Here is a 22,008-nt window from a genome sequence, read left to right as displayed (position 1 = left end):
ATTCTAGGTTGCACTTTCTTCCAGCCCCTTGGCGATGCTTCACTGTCTTCGGGTTTGCATGGTTTCTGAGAAGCATTCTTTGTTAGTCCTTACCTTTGCTCCTTCCTACCTAATGTGCTTTTTTTTTTTTCCTCTGATTTTAAGTGTTTGGTCATTACTGTGGACTTTCAGCAGTTTAATTACGATATGAGATGGTAGCGGTGGAGGGGGCGGGGGTGTGTTTATCCTCTGGGAGTGGGTGGAGTTTCTTAGGGGTTTGTAGTTTTCATCAAATTTGGAGAGTATACGGCATGCAGCCATTACTTCTCTTCCTTCCCTCCTTCCTTCCTTCCTTTCTCTCTCTCTCTCTCTTTCTTTCTTTTTGTCTTTTTAGGGCCGCACCTGCGGCATATGGAGGTTCCCAGGCTAGGGGTCGAATCAGAGCTGTAGCCGCCGGCCTACACCACAGCCACAGCAACGTGGGATCCGAGCTATGTCTGCAGCCTACACCACAGCTCACTGCAACACCAGATCCTCAACCCCCTGGGCAAGGCCAGGGTTCGAACTTGTGTCCTCATGGATACAAGTTGGATTTGTTTCCACCGCACCACGACGGGAACTCCCTACAGCCGTTATTTCCTCAGATAGTTTGTCTCCGTCGCCTCTCCACCCGACTCTCCAAGTGCATGATGTTAGACCGTCTGATATCGTCCCTTAGGTTACTGAGGCTCTTTCCATTGTTTTCCAGTTAATTTAAAAAGTCTGTGCTTTGGTTAGATTTGAGCTCGCCAGTCTTTGCTTCTCCAGTGTCTAATCTGAGATTGAGCCGATCTAGTGAAATTGTGTAAGTAAGTGTATATGGTTACTATGGATTGTGTGTTTAGTCCCTAACGTTCCTTTTTTTTTTTTTAATTTTCCGTGTCTCTTCTTTTCCTTTAAATGCTTACACATCACGTCTCTGCCATCTGTATGCCCGTTTCTATTGACGGATTTGATTTCTCTCCTAATTGTGGGTCACATTTTTCTGCTTTTTGGCACATCTGGAAGTTTTCTTGTGGGGGGTGCACCTCTGGCACGTGGACGTTTGTGGGACAGGGATCCAGCCTGTGCCCCACAGCTACCCAAATTGTGCTCCAAACTGAGATGTGCCATAAGTGTAAAATAGATGCTGGATTTGGAAATTTAGTACAAAAAAGTAAAATATTTTCATAATAATTGTTATATTGTTTATACCTTGAAATGATAACATCCTGGGTATATTGTATTCAGTAGAACATATTTTATTTTGTTTTTGTTTGGGGGCCATGCCCACAGCAGGTGGACATTCCTGGGCCGGGGATAGAACCCACCCCACAGCAGCGACCCAAGCCACTGCAGTGACCACGCTGAATCCCTAAATCCTTAACCCGCTGTGCCACAGGGGAACTCCATATCTGCAGGTTTTTGATTGGATGCTGGACATTGTGATGTCATAGATTCGAGCATCTTGATGTCGTCAGGCACTTTCACTCCCTGTGGACCAGTCTGAGCTCTCTGGGGCCTGCCTTCAAGTTTGCTAGAGTCCGTGTGCCTTCTTTCCAGAGACGGGTCAGCACCCCTCTAACGTGTGCCCTCCCTGGGGTCTCAGCTGAATGCTCTGGGAGATCACTCTCCACTCTGACAGGTTTGGGGTCAAAATGCCCCTCTGTCCTCTCAGCTCTAGAAAGTGTTCTGCTAGCAACACTGCCAAAGTCGTTCTTTGCCAAGGTTTGCGGGGATTCCCTCGATGTACCCGTAGCCTGTTACTCAGCAAAGACGCAGGTGGGTCCCTGCGTGGGTAACGGAGCTTTCTCTGTATGACTCCCTTTACTCCAGAACGCTGCTCCCGCCTCAGCCTCCCGGATTCCGACCTCCTCCTCAACCCACAGATGCTGCTGGGCTCTGTCTGGTTTTCATCGCTTTCCCCCCAAGTCTAGAAATGGCCTCCAGGTGAGCAGACGGCTCACCTTGTTTCTCTTCTTTCAGGGATCAGCGTCCTCTGTTGTCTGAAAACAGTTTCATATTTTTCGTTTAGCTTTTTCAGATGTACGAGGTGAGGTCTAGTTGTTGTTGCTCCAGCCTGTGGAGGCAGAAGTCCATTTAGAGTGAAGTATTTCCTAGGCCACGACATTCTCAATTTTCTTGACCCATAATGACCAAAAAAAAAAGACATGGCCGCGCTGTTGTCTTTTATGTGGTCCTCCTGAATGGCCTACAAATGGCCACCTGGACCACGAGCCTCCGTTGCGGTTATGCGATACTGTTTGTCATGGGAAACCTTCGGCCATATGTGAGGATCTGGGAGCTTTAAACACAGACTTTATGCTGCAGCATCTACCTTCTAAATTATATCCTATCCTCAATTTAAAAACATCACTTGGAGTTCCCGTCGTGGCTCAGTGGTTAATGAGTCTGACTAGCATCCATAAGCACGCAGGTTCCATCCCCGGCCTCGCTCAGTGGGCGAAGGATCCGGCGTTGCCATATGCCTTGGGTGCGGCCCTAAAAAGCAAAATAAAATCAAGTAAAATAAAAGTGTCACGGGATGCTTATGTAACCCACGTCGATGTTGTCAGTGCCCGCGTCTCCTCTGGCTTATGAACTTCCGCATTTCACACGTCACTCCTTGGAGCGGATGATTGTGGTTCAGTGTTTGACAAACATGGGTTGAGGAGCCTCGAGATTTTGACATAACAGGTGTCAACGAAATACATGTGGGAATTCTACACCTGGAATTCTGTGGTTGAGGGACCAAGTGTGACAGTAGCTTTTAGATTCATTGTTAGGAATTAAGATGAGCCAGGCAAGAGTGGTCCAACCCCACTGGAACTTTCCTGGCCAACGAAAACTGCCTGGATTATTTCTAGATGGGATTTGGGGAAGGAGTTGAAATTACAAGTAGCCATGGGGACCCTGAGGTTTCAAGTTACTTTGGATCTGCTTTTTTCAAAAAGCAGAGTTTTTTTGTGTGTGTGCGTTGTTTTGTTTTGTTTTGTCTTTTCCAGGGCCGTGCTTGAGGCATATGGAGGTTCCCAGGCGAGGGTTTGAATCGGAGCTGTAGCCTCCGGCCCACGCCAGAGCCACAGCAACATGGGATCCGAGCTGCATCTGCACCCTACACCACAGCTCATGGCAACACCAGATCCTTCACCCACTGAGCGAGGGATGAACCTGCAACCTCATGGTTCCTAGTCAGATTCGTTGACCACTGAGCCATGACGGGAACTCCTCAAAAAGCAGTGTTTAAGTTTCAAACGGGGGTGCCGAATGGCAAGGGTTCTTGAGGCTTTTGTTGTCACTGTCCTGCTCTGTGCTTGGCTGGTATGAGGTGTTTGGGGGCTGAGGGAGGGAAGAATGAGGAAGAAGCCAGGGACCCAGGGCCATGCCGGAAACCACCAGGGGCAGTGGGCAGCGCTTTCATCACATATGGTCTGAGTGGATTTTGATTTGGGCCACAATGCTACAAATAGATTATTTCGTGGTTTGGGTGCCAGCGGCCTCAAGACGGCTATTTAAAAAATCATTGAATGTGTTTTTGTTTATTTGTGTTTTGTTTGTTTCTGAGCGGTCTACAGAATTGGATCTGATATTATTTTTCTTTTCCAGTAAATAGGTCCATAGACCGTAGACATTAACCCCCAACAGAATGACTTTTAGATCCTGAAAAGTGTGTCATAGTCTGTGGCATCCTTAGCCTTCCGGACTAACAGGGACCCAGAGTTCCAGACACCAGAATACTGGTGAAAAAGGATGAAGTGGGTCTGCATGTGTTAATGGAAGGAGAGGTCCAAACGACACACATATCTTTTAAAAAAATGTGTGTTCTGGAATGACGCATGGAATGAGTAAGATAATCCCATTTTTGTATTAAAAAGCTCTGTGCGGTACAGCAGAAATTGACACAACATGGTAAATCGACTCTACTTTAATAATAAAAAATTAAAAAATAAACTCTCTGCGTATGTCTATAGGTTTAAAAATAATATATATTTTGGGAGTTCCCGTCGTGGCGCAGTGGAAGCAAATCCTATTAGGAACCATGAGGTTGCGGGTTCAATCCCTGGCCTCGCTCAGTGGGTGAAGGATCTTGCCGCCAACTGTGGTATAGGTTGCGGTCTCAGCTCGGGTCTGGCGTGGCTGTGGCTGTGGTGTAGGCTGGCAGCTACAGCTCCTGTTGGACCTCTAGCCTGGGAAGCTCCATATGCCGCTGTTGTGGACCCAAAAAGACAAAAAAATATATATATATCTATATATAGCTATATTTTGGTATATGACAAGGAAAAATCTGGAAAGATACAACTATTAATGACATATTTATAGAGTCTATTTTTGGGGCGTTTATTTGTGGGGTGGAGAATGGTTATTTACCTTTTATGTTATAAATTCCTCTGTGCTAATTTTAAAGCTAACATTTATTGAGCATTGACTAGGTGCCCAGGTTGGGCTGAGCATTCCAAGTACTCTAGCACTGTCTTTACCCTCATGGCCCTGTGGCTGCTGTAGCTTGTCTGTATTGAAGTTTCTCAGAGGTGCCACGTTGCCAGGAAAATGGGATCCAGGTATTGTAAAGGAAATTATGTTTGCGAACCTACCTACCACACCGTTGTTAATCAGATTGTGTGTTTTAAGAAGACCTGGGGGTGGGGGGAGTGGTGGTGGGGATACTGCCAGGCAGCCCCTTGCTGCTAACACTGCTCGTAGCAATCCAAAGTAGTCATTACTCTTCTCATTCCCAATTTAGAGATGAAACACAGAGAGGTTAAGTAATTTGCACAATGCCTCACAGCTGGTGAATGGCAAGACCCCAAATCTCAATCCCCATCTGTTAAAAAAAACCATAGTTCAGGCTCTTAATCTGAGTTTGTTACAAGGCAATATCATTTCTCATAATTTTAAAAGTATTTCAAAAATTCAAGTGGCCAATCTAAAAAATGTGATTTTTTTTTTTTTTTTTTTTGTCTTTTTGTCATTTAGGGCCGTAACCTTGGCATGTGGAGGTTTCCAGGCTAGGGCTCCAATCGGAACTAAAGCCGCTGGCCTGCACCACAGCCACAGCAAGGCAGGATCTGAGCTGCATCTTCGAACTACACCACAGTGCATGGCAACACAGGATCCCTAACCCACTGAGCAAGGCCAGGGCTCAAACACGCAACCTCATGGATGCTAGTTGGGTTTGCTAACCTCTGAGCCACGACAGACACTCCAAAAATGTGATTTTTAGTACAATATAGAGACACAGAGATGAAAAAAAAAGGAACGTGTTCTCACTAGTAAAGGTGGTTTATCAAATGAAAGCAAATCTCTCACGTGTTAGACCGCACTGCTTCTACTATTGAGTCAAATGTGGCCTTTTAATTGTAAGTCTTCACCACCAAAGGTTAACTTATAGGACTGTTTTTACCCTTTTCCTCCCCTTTTAAACAGGAGAGATTTACCCAGTGTCTGAGCATCATGGAGCTTCTAGGTTCGACTCTAACGGCGACTTATGCCCACCCCAGACCGACACCAACCAGTCTTCTACCAGCCATTAGTACCATGGCCTCCAGCTATAGGGACCGCTTCCCCCACTACAACCTGACCCACAGCCTGAGCCTGCCTTGGAGACCAAGCACCTACTACAAGGCGGCCTCCAACTGGCCAGCGCTGGACCCGTACTGCACGAGAGCCCAGAGCGTGTCCCAGAGCGCCATGCTCCCCTTCGTCTCCAACAGAACCACCCTCTTCACCAGGTACACACCTGACGACTGGTACAGGTCCAACTTAACCAACTATCTCGAGTCCAACACTTCCCGACACAACTCAGAGAGGCTGAGAGTAGACACATCTCGCTTGATCCAAGACAAGTACCAGCAAACCAGGAAAACCCAGGCCGACTCCACCCAGAATCTGGGAGAACGGGTCAATGACATAGGATTTTGGAAATCTGAAATCACGCATGAGTTGGATGCAATGATTGGAGAGACAAATGAACTAACTGATGTCAAGAAGAAACTGGAGAGGGCTCTGATGGAGACGGAAGCCCCTCTTCAGGTAAGTATAAGGCCCTAGTGGAAGTACACTGCATTTTATTTTTTCTCTCTAGGGCTGCACCCTCAGCATATCAAAATTCCCAGGCTTGGGGTGAAATCAGAGCTGTAGCTGCCAGCCTACACCACAGCCACAACAATCCCACATTTGAGCCGCCTCTGCGACCTACACCACAGCTCAGGGCAACGCCGGATCCCTAACCCACTGAACGAGGCCAGGGATCAGACCCGCATCGTCATGGACACTAGTCGGGTTCTTCACCCAGTGAGCCACAGTGGGAACTCCTGGACACTGCATTTCAGGAAAACCTGGGAGTTGAATTTCTGAGGTTATGTATCTGTTGAAGTACATTTCACGCCCCATCTGTCTCAGTGGTGATAAAGCCATTGCCATGTTTACAACAATACAGAACAACCATTTAAGGAGAAAGAATTCTGAATGTAAAGCCGAGGAGGCATTCTTAGGACACGCCACGTTTTATGGTGGGAAATGCCATCTTCCCGTTTTGTAAGGCGGCTGCTTGGTCATTGCTGCCCCTGGATTCACGTAAACATTGTTTGAGAGGAAAAAAATAAGCTGTTCTTTTCGTCTGGGCCATGAAGTGCCTTCTCTGCATGTTCTGATTCCACTTGGGAGCACAGTGAGATGATCAAACAGACCTTCTTAGGAGATGGAATGAGTTTGATTAAATAGAGGAATGAGGCAGAGGTTTAAGCCCGTTGTGGTCTTGCAGGCAGCCCGTTCAGCTAGTTGCTGGCTGCTGGCCAGACTTCTGAGTGGGATCAAATTACCTCTGACCCCCTGTGTGTGGGATGGGCCCTCTAACCCTTCTTTCCACTGCCATGGAAAGAGGATGTTCTGAGTTGGACGGTGGGCGAAGGGCAGACGTTATTTTAGAAGCTGTGTGGACAGGGATGGGCAAGGCTGACACCATTTTCCTCACTGTCCAGGGGACAGTCTTGTTGAGTAGGTCTGATTTTGACATCTGTCCTAGAAGAGGTTGGAGAATCAGGGACCTTGGAGTCTGGTGGGTGGAGGGGTTTGCTGAGACCCCCCCCCACACCGTCACTTCTTATTGTGCTCCTTCCCCACTGAACACAAGGGCACATGAATACCCACAACCACAGAAATCCGGAGAAAGCTCCGTAGGCTGTTAACGACCCCCTTTTAAATGACCTCATCATGCATCCTTTTTGGGGGATCAGAAGCCCTTCCCTGCTTTCTCGGAGCTCTGGGTCATTTTGAGGCTTCCCGGTCTGTTCTACATCCCACCCCATCGCCACTTACTTTAAAGCATCCTGAGATGACAGCCACTTAACTCTTACTCCATTTCCAGAGGAGACGAAGTAACACTCCTTTCAGCGGTGACCGCTTTCTTTTTTTTCTTTTCTTTTTTGCATTTTGTCTTTTGAGGGCCACACCCACGGCATATGGAGATTCCCGGGCTAGGGGTCTAATCAGAGTGACAGCTGCCGGCCTACACCACAGCCACAGCCACGCCAGATCAGAACTGTGTCTGCAACCTACACCACAGCTCACAGCAATGCCAGATCCTTAACCCACTAGCAAGGCCCGGAATCGAACCTGCAACCTCGTGGTTCCTAGTCAGATCTGTTTCCACTGCGCCATGACGGGAACTCCAGCCGTGACCGCTTTCAATGAGATGGGCGTGATTTGCATTTTTCTTTTCTGCCTTTTGCCCAGACGTCTTGCGTGTCTAAACATATACAGTCACACAGTGTCAGAAGGGGCCACGTCCAAGTAGAGGCTTAGTCACCTGAACAACCACATCTCCAAAGAGGATGTGATACCGATGATCAACTGCATATAAGAAAACAAATATTACAACTCAGCAATAACCATGCAGACCGAATCAATGAAGTAGCCATCCCAGCTTATCAAGTCTGCAAAAATGAGAGCTGATACCGTGCAGGGTTGGTGAAAGTGTGGACGGCGGACCATTGCTGTGTGGCTAGCGGACGATGACTGACTAGAAACTTCCTGGAGAACCGTGCAGGGGGGACCATTGCTGTGTGGCTAGCGGACGATGATGGACTGAGAAAGTGTGGACGGCGGACCATTGCTGTGTGGCTAGCGGACGATGAATGACTAGAAACTTCCTGGAGAACCGTGCAGGGTTGGTGAAAATGTGGACGGCGGACCATTGCTGTGTGGCTAGCGGACGATGAATGACTAGACCTGGGAACCGTGCGGGGGTGAAGTGTGGACGGCGGACCATTGCTGTGTGGCTAGCGGACGATGAATGACTAGAAACTTCCCGGAAAGCAGTTTCGTGAAACACACGAAACTACTCAGAGTCCCCTTCAACCCACTTGTCCATCTTTTAGGAAATGTAACTTAGAGAGTCACTCAGAGACCTTATCTCCAGACCTTAGGAAATGTAACTTAGAGAGTCACTCAGTGACCTTATCTCCAGAGGACTGTGTCCACACGATTGTATTTTATGCTTTTTAAAAACTAAACATTCTAGTCACCATGTTACAAAATACTCTTGGAAGAAAGTATTTGAACATTTACATGATGTTCTTTCAGACATAATTTAGTGGTCGGCTACCTAAGCTGTTTTCCACCGGCGTCATGAACGTACTTTGCCTCAGAGACTATTTTGGGCTGCTGTTTCAAGTCAGTCCTGAAAAGCATATGATGAAAGTGGAGGGACCTGGTCACTTCCGTTTTGCTAAAAATAAACAAACAGTGGCAGGAGTGTGGCTGCATCGTCTTCTACTTCTCTCTTTTTTTTTTTTTTTCTTTTTTTAAATTACTCAAATGAATTTATCACATCTGTAGTTGTATAATGATCATCACAATCCAGTTTCACAGGATTTCCATCCCACAGCCCAAGCAGATCCCCCCACCCCCACCCCCAAACTGTCTCCTCCGGCGACCATAAGTTTTTCAATGTCTGTGAGTCAGCATCTGTTCTGCAAAGAAGTTCTGTCTGTCCTTTTTTCAGATTCCACATGTCAGTGAAAGCATTTGATGTTGGTGTCTCATTGTATGGCTGACTTCACTTAGCATGATAGTTTCTAGGTCCATCCATGTTGCTAAAAATGCTGGTATTTTGTTCTTTTTGATGGCTGAGTAATATTCCATTGTGTGTATGTACCACTTCTTCTTGATCCACTCCTCTGTCGATGGACATTTAGGTTGTTTCCATGTCTTGGCTATTGTAAATAGTGCTGCAATGACCATTGGAGTACATGTGTCTTTGCGAGTCGTGGTTTTCTCTGGATAGATGCCCAGGAGTGGGATTGCTGGGTCAAATGGTAGTTCTATGTTTAGTTTCCTGAGGCATCTCCATCCTGCTTTCCACAGTGGTTGCACCAATTTACAATCCCACCAACAGTGTACGAGGGTTCCTTTTTCTCCACACCCTCTCCAGCACTTATTGTTTGTAGACTTTTGGATGATGACCATTCTGGCTGGTGTAAGGGTGGTACCTCATGATTTTGATTTGCATTTCTCTAATAATGAGTGACGCTGAACATCTTTTCATGTGTTTCTCGGCCATCTGTATGTCTTTTTTGGAGAACTGTCTGTTTAGGTCTTCTGCCCATTTTTTGATGGGGTTGTTTGTTTTTTTGGTATGGAGCTGCAGAAATTGTTTATAAATTTTGGAGATTAATCCCTTGTCAGTCGATTCATTTGCAAAGATTTTCTCTCATTCTGTGGGTTGTCTTTTTGTGTTGTTTAGGGTTTCCTTTGCTGTGCAGAAACTTTGAAGTTTGAGTAGGTCCCATTTGTTTATTTTCCTTTTTATTGTCAATACTCTGATAGGTGGATCTGAGAAGATGTTGCTGTCGTTTATGTGAGAGAGTGTTTGGCCTATGTTTTCCTCTAGGAGTTTGATAGTGTCTGGTCTTATGTCTAGGTCTTTAATCCATTTGGAGTTGATTTTTGTGTATCGTGTTAGGGAGTATTCTAATTTCATTCTTTTCCATGTGGCTGTCCGGTTTTCCCAGCACCACTTATTGAACAAGCTGTCCTTTCTCCATTGTATAGTCTTGCTTCCTTTGTCATAGATTAGTTGGCTGTAAGTGCATGGGTTTAATTCTGGGCTTTCTATCCTGTTCCACTGATCTATATGTCTGTCTTTGTGCCAGTACCATGCAGCTTTGACGACTGTTGCTTTGTAGTATAGTCTGAAGTCCGGGAGCCTGATTCCTCCAGCTCCATTTTTCTTTTTCAGGATGTCTTTGGCTATGCTGGGTCTTTTGTACTTCCAAATCGTCTTCTACTTCTCTTTAGTGGATTAGGAATTCCAGAAATGGTTCTTCAGCGTAATCGCTTGGACGATGATGATTATTTTTTGGCTACACAGATATTTTGTATCTTTAAAGATAATCACTTGTTTTTTTCCTCACTCTTCTCAGTGGAAAAGATATGGAAATAATGTCTTGAAGGCTTTGTTTTAGGTTATTGAGCTGTTTCTCTGGAAGCAATTAATGGCACATAAGTTTCTCGGGTGCTTATCTCTGGGGATGAAGTAGACGCCGTCTGCTTCGTTTTTGTCAACTTTCCAAACTGGGAATTTTTTCCAAACTAGGAAGATCTCACTCTGTCCCTTTTCACCAGTGGCAGAGGTTCACGGAGCTGTCGCGTTGAGTTTTGTGTTTGCTTTCCAACAAAGTGGCTTGAACAGTTGGAACTGAGAGCATCTATGGACTTGTTTTAGGACCAGGTGGTCACAGGTGCTGGTCCATACGTATCTATGTTTTCCACTGTTTGTGTCATATGCAGGTAGCCCGAGAATGTCTATTCCATCGAGAGAAGAGAATGGGCATCGATCTAGTTCACGATGAAGTGGAAACAGAGCTGCTGACGGTAAATATGGGGCAGATCCTTCAATAACAAGAAACTTAGCTGCAAACATATGTTTAATGTTTAAGGTATAGAGACCAAAAAGTGATGTTTAAAAAACTCCTAAGACACTGAAGGAGTTGCGATCAGAAGTTTATAGCATTTAGAAAAGATACATTTTTGGGGTTGTAGAAGGAATATGATCTTTATGGAGAGAACTGGAAAAATGCAGTCAAGTATAAAGTATAAAGAAAGTCCAGTCAGACAGAAATGACTATCAATTTCAGAATATTTCAGTCTTTTGGAAAATCGTATTTAGGTAGACACCACTCAACTTAAAGACACACAGATGTATCCTGAAGATTAGAATTGTTCTGTATCTATGATTTTGAGTAGGTCCTTTTTGTTGAATAAATGCTCAAGGACGTTTATTCTCTTTAATTTTATTAAGTGTAGCTGATTTACAATGTTGTGTTAACTTCAGCTGCACAGCAAAGTGATTCAGCCACACATATAGACATACCTGTCCCCACAGAGGTTATCACAGAACACTGGGTGGCGTTTCCTGTGTTAGACAGCAGGCCCCTTTGAATGATGTTTATTCTGAAATACAGGTGTGGAAAGGTAGTATTTTTTTTTGAAAGACAATGTTTAAGAGCATTTTTATTTTATTTTGTGGTATTATTTTTTTTGTCTTTTGTCTTTTGAAGGCTACACCCTTGGCATATGGAGGTTCCCAGGGTAGGGGTCTAATCGGAGCTGAAGCCGCCGGCCTAAGGCCATAGCCACAGCCACACGGAATCTGAGCAGCCTACACCACAGCTCATGGCAATGCCAGATCCTTAACCCACTGAGCGAGGCCAGGGATCCAACCCACAACCTCATGGTTCCTAGTTGGATTCGTTTCCGCTGCGCCACGACGGGAGCTCCAAGGGCATTTTTAGATTCACAGCCAAAGTGATGGGTCATGTTCAACAGACTGTGAATGCAAATCTCTCAGGAAAACACCCCTGTTCCCAGGCTCAAGGATAAGTGACAACTGGAGACTATAACCAAAACCCACACTGCATGTAGAAATGGAGAGCCTGCTCCTGTGGGCTCTTGGCCAGAGTCCATCGGTACTTGGCTTTGGATTTTTCGGGCTTGCTTCTGGTGGCCTGTTCTACCTGTGAAGAGTGTGGCTAGCCTACCCACTTTCCCCAAACTGAAGAAGGCTCAGTTAACACGGGTGCGCAGAACCACCATCTGCTGGAAGCCGGGTCTGGGTTTAACGACCAGGTCCCTATCTCGTATATCCTTTTTTTCCCCGTCTTTTTGCCTTTTCTGGGGCTGCTCTCGTGGCATATGGAGGTTCCTGGGCTAGGGGTCCAATCAGAGCTGTAGCCACCAGCCTACGCCAAAGTCACAGCAACGTGGGATCCGAGCCACGTCTGTGACCTACACCACAGCTCATGGCAACGCTGGATCCTCGACCCACTGAGCAAGGCCAGGGATCAAACCTGCAACCTCATGGTTCCTAATCGGATTCCTTAACCACTGAGCCACGACGGGAACTCCCTATCTTGCATATCCTTAACTGCAGTCTACAGTGAGGGGGCTTGCTGAGGGTCAGCACACAGCCCCCTGTGCTGGTCACTCACACGTGGTCCCTGACCGTGAGCTCATGGTCAGAGCTCAGTGTTCCTGCGGGCTGGCCAGTGTTCCTCGGCTGAGAGTAGGGTGGCGCCCACATGGTGCGTGAGGATTAGGTTCTAAAGTCACATTCTCTGACTCATGACATGTGATAAGGCCTTCCCCTTATTGAGCGCTTACCATCTGCTAGTACCTAATTATCTACCCCGCGGCCTAGCTTAAAGATAGGTTTATAACTTGCCCTTGGTCCCAGGGATAGCATTTGCCAAGCCGTGATTTGAGCCAGGGCTGTCAGATGTCTAGCAGGTCCTGAACCACTATTCCAGCCAAGACCCAGGGTGCAGGGCAGCAAGGGGGTTTTGCTTGAGGTGAGCGGAAGCCAAAGGCCGAGCCGTCTCTGTTCCGCCTCCCCAACCCCACACCCCATCCCAAGCCTACAGTTCCTGGAGGAGAGCCATAAGGAGATGCTTTGCCAAGGTTTCACCTGCTCGGATTGTAGGACGAATCCAGAGTCCTTGGAACGCATAGGTGTGATTCCTTGTTGCCTTTCTCTCTAGAGGCAGCCGCAATGGATTCATTTTGGCCACGGAGGTGCTGAGAAACCCAGAGAAGTCACTGCCCTCCTTTTATTCATAGGCTCTATTGTTCTGCCCAAGTTCAGGATCCAGAAGAGATGACCCACTTGGCCGGCTCCTCGTGTGTGGCTCTTGGGCTTTCTGCCATGACCTTTGCCCCTGTCAGGCGGCAGCTATGGGTCCCATGACATCCAGGCTCTTCTCACGTTTCTGCCTCTGCCTTCACCCCCACCTCCCTGTAAACATTCCTCTCATGGGCAGTTGAGGGACTGAGGCCTGGGCCCTGCATTTGCGTCCAGACCAGCCCTGTGTACGAGTCCAGGGAACTCGGGAGCTTAACCCTGGGGGTGGTTCCAAACAGCTTTGGTTTCAGGCATCTCCGTTCCCACGAAGCCTTCTGCCTCCAACCATGACACTGGCTAAATGACATTATCTAAATTCAACTGTACCCGTTAGTGTTGAAGGAGTTTTTATTTCTAGCAAGAGTCTCATTAACCATAATTTTTTTTTCCACTAAAAGGTCCAGGAATTGCCTCTCTGTGCATTGTGTATACAGAACATCAAAGCTCACTAGGATTTGGGGTTTTAAGTCATGTTTGTGAGGCAGTCTTTTAGGTATCCTGTGTCAGCACCTCTGCAGAATAGCTGCACACACACACCACTCACTCACACACATACACACGCGTGCGCGCACACACACACCAAGCCACAGAGAAAGATGAAGACTGAATGACACTAAAATCTAATGCACACACAACTACATTGAGAACATGTGAGAAATCTTTGTAAGACCAGGGGGTCCTGATAACGTGTCATGGGAATTTAGCTTTTCATTTAGTCCATCCACTCAGAGTATCAGAGAATCAGGCAGGAGGGCTGTCACTGAAATACACCTGAAGCTTAGTATTTTTACCTTAAGCAATTAAACAATAAAAGAATCAGGAGACTATAGAGATGAGTAATAATTAACATTGGAGTGAAGAGGACTTTAAAATTAAATTAACCAAGGCAGAAGCCCAAAGGGAACCGTTGATAGGTTGACATCGTAGAAATCAGAAATGTTGATCAAATAAACCACATGCAAATATAAAGGCAAGGACCAAACCGGTGAATACATATACTACATATGGGAAAGAGTTGCATTTTAAATATAAGAACACTTATATTGCAGCTGTCAAAAGGAAAAAATAAAAAGAGCAGGCAGGCCACAAAACAGCATGATGGGATCACTTTTCACTTAAAAATAGTCACAATGGTTATGGACACTTATTTTTTTATGGGTTTTGTTTTTTGTCTTTTTAGGGCCACACCAGAGACCTATGGAAATTCCCAGGCTAGGGGTTGAATCAGAGCTCCTGCTACTGGCATACACCACAGCCACAGCAACATGGGATCCTTAACCCACTGAGCAGGGGCAGGGATCGAACCCACGCCCTCATGGATGCTAGTTGGGTTCGTTACCACTGAGCCACAATGGGAACTCTAGTACTGTTTTTTGTTTTTGTTTTTTTTGTTTGTTTGTTTGTTTTTTTAATGGGCATTTTAAAAATGTCTTCTTGGTGCTATTTTGAGTTTGTGGATTTTCTAATGTGAATATGAATTTCAGAGGGAAGTAAATATTGATTTAAAAAAATCTCTGTGGCAACACACATTATGTAACAGTGTATCCGTCCTAGCAGCATCAGTGTGCAGTGCCAGCCTCTAGGAGCTGGGCTGCAGGCCAGGGGCAGGACAGAGGGGAGGGCTAGCCTTGCGGGGTGGAGGCTGGCCTCCTTTTGGAACAAAGAGCTGGGTCTTTGGGGGGTTACATGCACTGCCAGAAAGAAGTCCCTTTTAGGCTGTCCTTTTCCCGCCCAGATTTGCTTTTTGTGGAAGAATACTTAGTACCATAGGAAGCCATGCATTCAGTTCAACCTTACCTGTCCCCAGAATTTGATGGATGGATTGACTGTTTTATTAAGGGCCAGAGATAACAACGAAAGAAACCTCCTACAATTTTACCCCTGTCCCAACTTGTTCCATAATATAATCTCCCTTTAGCCCTGTTAAGGGTCAATTCCAGTCTGATATTAAGACAGCGATATCCTGGAGCCTATAGGTAAATAAATGGGTATAAAATTGTTTTGCTTGCTTTCCTTCACAATTTTCCCCAGAAACATTTTGCTACATTGCTGATTTGGAATGTTAATGCTCAATAATCAAAACATTAATGTGTTTTTTTTCAATTGAATAGGAAGTTGATATTATTCTGTGCTGTCAAGAAAGGATGAAGCTGCATTTGGACAAGGCCATTGCCCAGCTGGCGTAAGAGCTTTACCTGTCTATACAATTAAGATCGCTCCTGAAACCCTATTTCCACATTTCCCCGTCAGACGTCTCTTAGTCTCCTACGTCAGGATTTATACATAGACACACATGCAGATGCACATCTATTTTTTTTAACTTCATTTTATTTATTTATTTATTTAGTCTTCTTCCCTTTTCTAGGGCCGCTTCCCGTGGCATATGGAGGTTCCTAGGGGTCTAATGGAGCTGTTGCTGCCAGCCTACGCCAGAGCCACAGCAACGCAGGTTCTGAGCCACGTCTGCGACCTACACCACAGCTCACGGCAACGCCAACGCCGGATGGTTAACCCACTGAGCAAGAGCAGGGATCGAACCGCAACCTCATGGTTCCTAATCGGATTCGTTAACCACTGCGCCATGACGGGAACTCCCACATCTGTTTCTTTAAGAGGTGAAGACGGAGCCCTTGGAGTACTTGCTCGACATTTTTACTTAAAGAAATACTTTTTGCAACGCTTTCAAAAGGAGTTTTGCCCCATCTTGGAGTATGGCTAAGATTTGTCTAAATGCAAAGGACTTTACCCTTTGAGATGAGACCGACTTGCATATGTTCAGCCCACCAGCTGTTAAAGGGATGGACCGCCGCACACGTTCCAATTTCCGCGCCATCCCTCCTTCCAAGTCCCGCCTTCTCTCGTTACCCGGCAACCCCGGCGCATGCTCTTTGCTGCCCTGACGGCAGCATTGCACTTGCTGCATCCATCGCGTTGCAGCTGTTCTCCCATCCTCCTCAGAAGACAGATTCTTCTTCCCTTGGCAAGAGGGGAGAGTAGGTCTTCAGTAGGCATGGTGGGGCTTGGGGGCAAAGAATCCTACTCAGAGGAAGGTATGGAGCACTGATAAGAGCTGGCAGCAGAGAAACGGCACTGGCCAGGAATGGAAAGATCAACCTTCTTTTGGTGACGGCCATGGAAAGAAGGAGTGTTGAGGGTGTCACCAAGGAGATGATGGTTCTGCTTATGCTGATGTCGTCAGGGGTAACCTGTGATGCAGCCAAATTAGTTTCCCTTTGGGGGTGGTCCTGCTCCCTCCCTCTGCTGACTTTGCCCTCAGGACTGGCTCTGTGATGGCCAAGATCTCTCCCCAGCTGTGATTGGAAGGACTCCTCAAATCAGAAATCGGCGAGGAGAGCTAAAGATTGGTTAAGGTGACCGACTGCCCATGACTTGGTTAACTGGACAGTTTCCTTAAGACAGACATGGTAGCTCCGATATTAATTCCTGGTTTCTGCTCCCTGGGCCTTGCAGGAACAGTTGGGTGTGGCTCCAGTGATTGTTCTGTTTCCTTCTGGGTCCAGTTCCTAATCCGCATGTTTTTCCCCATAATCCGAAATCTGCTGCTCACCCTCTGGGTCTTCTCTCTCCGTGTTCCAGACTGGTCCATCCTGGCCTGCGCAGAAAGTTCTGAATCTGTGCCCTTGTGTGGAATCTTTGTTGGTGATCCTTTAAAGGGCTTGGCTCTCCCTTAATACACAGTGGGCAGAATGCCCACCCCGTTTCCTGGGATGGTGGGTCTTTGGGGGCCTGGATCCCCAACGTGGTTCCTGGGCTTCAGGCAGCAAAGGTGATGGGAGGGGGGTTTTCAAGTCCATCTGCCTTGGATGGAACAATGAGATCAGCCTGCATCTCAGCTGAGAATGGACTCTCATCAGGCACCAACTCAGCGGCCTCCATCTCTCCCGTCTTGGGCTATAAAACGGTAATAGATTTAAGACCTTCCAGATGAGGTTCTGAGGTCAGTGAGAGGAGGTCAAGGGTGTCAGCCCTAGAGAGGAAGCTTGGAGGGCAGCTTGGTCCCGGACCACAAATGAGAAAAGCCTTTGAATCCCAGAGTTTCAACCCAGTAACCTGAGGCAGGAGACCAAAGACCTGGCCTTTCATCCCTTGCACCCAGATGCTGAGTCAGAATCCACACAATGCAGATGGCTTGCATGCAGCCATGCGATTTCCACTCTACAAACGAAAAAGAGGTCTGACAGGTCAAGGCCGAGCGACTTCGCCACAAGCACAGGCCAAGTTCAAGAGAAGACGTGGCTGGAATCAGCACGTTCAATCCCACGCTGGCTTCACGGAGGGCCTCCTGCAGGCTGAGAGCACTTCAGGCCCCGTGATAAAGAGTTCCCTGGCTCTCTCGGGTACTGTCTGTATGCTAGTGCCTCCCCCATTGTCATTTCTAGCCCAGACCTTTCTTCCCAATTCCAACAGCCCACTAGGTACCTTCCGCTGGATGTTACCTGTCCCCCAGCCCTCCCAACCCACAGGTTTGCCCACCTGAGTGGATGGAATTCTGCTATTCCAGTTACGGTTTCAGCCTTTTTCCCTCACTGATGGCTCGTCTTTAAAGCACATCCAGACTCTGACCAGTCCTCCTGTCCTTCGTCGTCCCCCCTCCGTGGGCCCCAGCCACTACCATCTCCCACCTGCGTGGCTGCACCTGTCTGTCAATGGGCTCTCTTTGTCCACGGCAGGTGGTTCTCAACCCAGCACCAGAATGATCCTTTAAAACTGTAACATCAGTGTCTCATTTCACTCAGGGGGGACCTGGCTCCTTGCAACGTCCAGCAAAGCCTCGCCGGTCTGGTTCTCCCTCCCCAAGCCCTGGCTCAAGCGTCCCCTCCTGGAGAAGTCCCACCCTGACCATCCTATTTAAAATCGCCGCTCACACGCCTGGCCCCGCCCTCCTGCCTTGTTTTCCATGTTGTCCCGCTAACAAATCACACGGTTTGCTTATTTCTTATGGGGACGCTTCAGCGAAGCCACGTCTGCTTCGTGCCAGAAGCACTCGAGCACGAGGGAGGCGTGCACAGCTCTTTGTTGAGCGAACTGCGCCACCAGCCCCGGTGTGGTCCGCCTGTCACTCAGTCTGCCCACCCGCCTGTCTCTTTGAGGCTGCACTGCTTGCAGGGGCGTCTGTGCAAGGAGCAGCAGTGCCTCGGAGCTCAGGAAGCCCCTTCCTTCCCAAGAGGGTGGCTGCCTGGGGGCCCCCGGTTCCCCATCTCTTTCTAGCTCTGACTGCTTCATTGGCCCTCCCTTTCTATCTCCTGGCAAACCTCTGGGGCCTGGCACAACACCACGTGGAGGTCGCTTACAGATGGGGGGCGGCTGGCTGCAAATATCTCTTGGCATCTCAGAGAGCTGCACGCCAGGAACGGGGGAGAAAGGGGTTAGGATGGAGAAGACGAAAAGGCAGCGCGAAGGCGCAGGCGCCCACAGACTGCTCCGCCCCAGGCTCCCGTCTGGGCGATTTTTGTGTTAGAAGGAGGGGCTGCAGCCCGGGGGCTCCAGAACCCCAACTTCTTGTGTCTACACCTCTTCGGCCCACGGAAGGGGCAGTGCGGGCGGGGGTCTATGTGCTCGCGTGTATGGACTTGCCCAGGGGAAGCTCCGTTGTGTGGAGGAGGGGAGACCCGGGAGCAGCCGTGGGTGAGGGTGGGGGCTGGGCAGTCACGCTCCCTCGTGGGAAATTGTTACCTAAGCCTGAAGCCCCGTCTCCCCTCTGCGTCCTAGAGCTAGCAGAGCTTCCCAGCACGAGCTGGAGAAGGACCTGAGTGACAAGCAGGCGGCTTACCGCATCGACGACAAGTGCCACCACCTGCGGAACACGTCGGACGGCATCAGCTACTTCCGCGGGGTGGAGAGAGTGGATGCCACGTAAGTCAAACGCGCGCCGCCTTGGATTTCCAGGGGTGGTCACCCTGTCACCTTGCAGAGTGCTGCGGCACACAGGTGAATTGGGAGTCGTGGGAGCACGTGGAAAGGTGAGGCGCACCTGCCTTGAACAGGTATGGCTAAGCCTGGCAGCTCTGCCGTCACTTGCATCCTGTATTCTTTTGTAAGAAGTTATTCGTTGTTTATATTGCTAACTATGAACATAGCATCTGCTTGAGGCAGAAAACCTAGAGAACACAGTTGAGCATAAAGAAAATAAAATATTACCAGCCTATCGGATGCCCTGGGCCCAGCTTGGCGGGGAGGGGTACAAGCTGAGAAACAACTGGATGTTTAATAATTCATCACCAGTGTTTGTTACTGGCCCTGTCCACGGCTGCTCTGTTAGGTCCGGGATGCAATCCTGGGTAGATGGTCTTATCCAACCATTTCCTTTAAAAAAAAAGAAAAAGAAAAAATCGCCTCGTAGTTCCCTTGGTGGATCAGCGGTTAACAGACCCGACTAGGATCCATGAAGATGACAGTTCGATCCCTGGCCTCACTCAGTGGGTTAAAAATCCCAAGTCGCCATGACCTGAGGTGCAGGTCGCAGACGCGGCTTGGATCCCATGTTGCTGTGGCTGTGGGCAGGCTGGCAGCTGTAGCTTCAGTTGGACCCCTGGTCTGGGAACTTCCATATGCTGCAGGTGTGGCCCTAAAAAGCAAAAAACAAAAAATAAAACAAAACCACACTTTGATTGAGATGAAATTCATCTATTCTAAAATGCATTTGGCCTAAGCACACATTTTGATAAGTTTTGACAAATTTCAAGGCCTATATAACCATGACTACAATCAAGATAAAGCATGTTCTCATCACCCCAAAAAATTTTCTCAAGCTCCATCCCACACTCATGCCCCCCCACAGTGACTCCCACTTGGATTCGTCCTGGGGGGGTGTCACCCCAGAGCAGCCCCCCTTAGCCCTCCTGAAATAGGAGCAGCAGCCCCACTAACCTGTAGATTCTTCAGGTGTGAACTGGATGCAGACCTGAGATCCTGAGTGGGTGCGATGCCTCTTACTTGGCTTGAGGCGAGCAGGAAGCATCTTCCTCTCCTCCTCCTGGAATCGAACCACAGACTCTGACCACTTAGCCCTCCATAAACGGCCGCCTCTATATCCAGCATGAATTCTTAGCCGCCTCTTGTAGGGAGCACACTTTAGGTTATTTTAGGTCCTTGTGCTCCAAGCTCTAGCAGACAGTAAGGGTCTCCTTTGATAGCCTGTTACATCACCAAGCCAAGAAACCACGCAGAGCTGCCCAAGGTGAGCAGCATTCTCCCACATATGGAGACACCGATTTATATTTGTAAAGATGGTGTGACACACCTGCTGTTTGTGTAATCTGTCTGATGGCTCATGTCATAGTACATCAAAAACCTGGTTTGTGAACACACTCTCCTACAACTTGTGTTCGTGTATGCTCTCTAGATTATTTTTTTTTTAAGGTACCAGAATTTACTCAACTTTTTCTTCCTTTGGGACATTCCAGGGTGATTCCAGTTTTCCGGAGCTTGGCATAAGTATAGCGAAAAACGAACCCTCTCACATATACCTCTTTGGATTATCCCCTTCGGATTCTTTTCTTTAGTGACTTGTTTGGTGGCACCTACGCTAACATTGGATTGATACAGAGATGAGCACGGCCTCTGCCCAGCGAGCACCAGTCATTCAGGAAGAGTCCATGTGTTGAGTCCCTGGAATGGAGAGTGCAGCGTGGTCACTGCGGTTAACGATGCGTATCGTCTATGTGAAAGTGGCTAAGACAGTAGATTGTGAAAGTTCTCATCCAAGAAAAAAGATTTGTAAACGTGTGACGATGGGTGTTAACGAGTCGTCCTGGGGTCCCCATTTTGCAGTGTATCCATAAGTCCAAAGATGCTCTTGTACGCCTGATGTTCATATCACGGTATACATCAGTGACAGTTCACTAGGGACAATTTCTAGAAGCGGAATTTCTGGGTTATGCACATTTGAAAGGCTTTTGGCTTGTGCTGGCCTCCAGCCCATTTCTGGTTGTCCCAATTCAGCTTCCTTCCCTGCAGGATGCGTGAGCATCTTTTTCTAAACAGGTTCACCAGAAAACTATCATTCTCTTCACACTTTGCTCTTTGGACAAAGGGTTGCTAGTATGTGGTTGTTTTCATTAGTACTCCTTTGATTAGTGGTTGAATTTTTTTTTTTTTCATAGTGCATATGGGGCCAGTGAGAGGCATTTCTAGTGAACTGACATAGTCAAAGCCTGCATCAAAGCCTTGCCTCTCCACGTTGGCAGAGGACTTAGTTTACACTGTGGATTTGCAGAGAGTAAGCAGTAAAACAGGGCGCAATTAAGGAAGGTTTAAAATAAACTTTGCTCTGGAGTTCCCTTGCGGCGCAGTGGATTAAGGATCTAGCATCGAAACTGCTATAGTGCAGGTTCAATCCCTAGCCTAAGAACTTTCTGCGGCAAAAAAACAAAACAAAACAAAACAAAAAAAAGCAAAGCTTTGCTCTGTTGTTTACATTTTATGTAATAAAACCAGGATCACGTGATTTGGGGTTCTTCTCTTTGGCAGGATGAACAGTGGCAAGGAGATTGTCTCGTTCGATTCAGCATTGTCATCACTGTCTGGATCTCTCCTTTTTTTTTTTTTTTTTAGGGTCTCCGTGCCTGAGTCCTGGGCCAAATTTACTGATGACAATATTCTTCGCTCCCAGAGTGAGCGAGCTGCTTCTGTGAAGCTAAGAGACGACATCCAGAACCTCCTGGTGGTGACAGCCAACGAGATGTGGAATCAGTTCAACAAAGTGAACCTGGCTTTCACCAACCGCATTGCCGAGACTGCAGATGCTAAAAATAAGATGCAGATTCACCTGGCAAAGGTAAGCCAAGCAGTGGCGGGCTGACCTCGGTAGGCAG

The 22,008-nt window shown here is 47.6% G+C and overlaps 1 protein-coding gene across 1 annotated transcript in view; it reads left to right on the top strand.

The window, feature by feature from the left end:
- The window catches only part of TEKT3 (tektin 3), a 39,112-nt gene that overhangs the window by 5,347 nt on the left and 11,757 nt on the right, over nt 1-22,008 (top strand). The window contains exons 2-6 of the mRNA XM_021067893.1: nt 5,422-6,027; nt 10,786-10,869; nt 15,286-15,356; nt 18,905-19,048; nt 21,749-21,971. Of these exons, the coding sequence (XP_020923552.1) occupies nt 5,449-6,027; nt 10,786-10,869; nt 15,286-15,356; nt 18,905-19,048; nt 21,749-21,971 (1,101 nt within the window). The 5' untranslated portion in view covers nt 5,422-5,448. The remainder of the gene's footprint in view (nt 1-5,421; nt 6,028-10,785; nt 10,870-15,285; nt 15,357-18,904; nt 19,049-21,748; nt 21,972-22,008) is intronic.

The sequence above is a fragment of the Sus scrofa genome, chromosome 12 (genome assembly GCF_000003025.6).
Source record: "Sus scrofa isolate TJ Tabasco breed Duroc chromosome 12, Sscrofa11.1, whole genome shotgun sequence".
Lineage (NCBI taxonomy): Eukaryota > Metazoa > Chordata > Mammalia > Artiodactyla > Suidae > Sus > Sus scrofa.
This window is presented reverse-complemented; position numbering and strand designations above follow the sequence as displayed.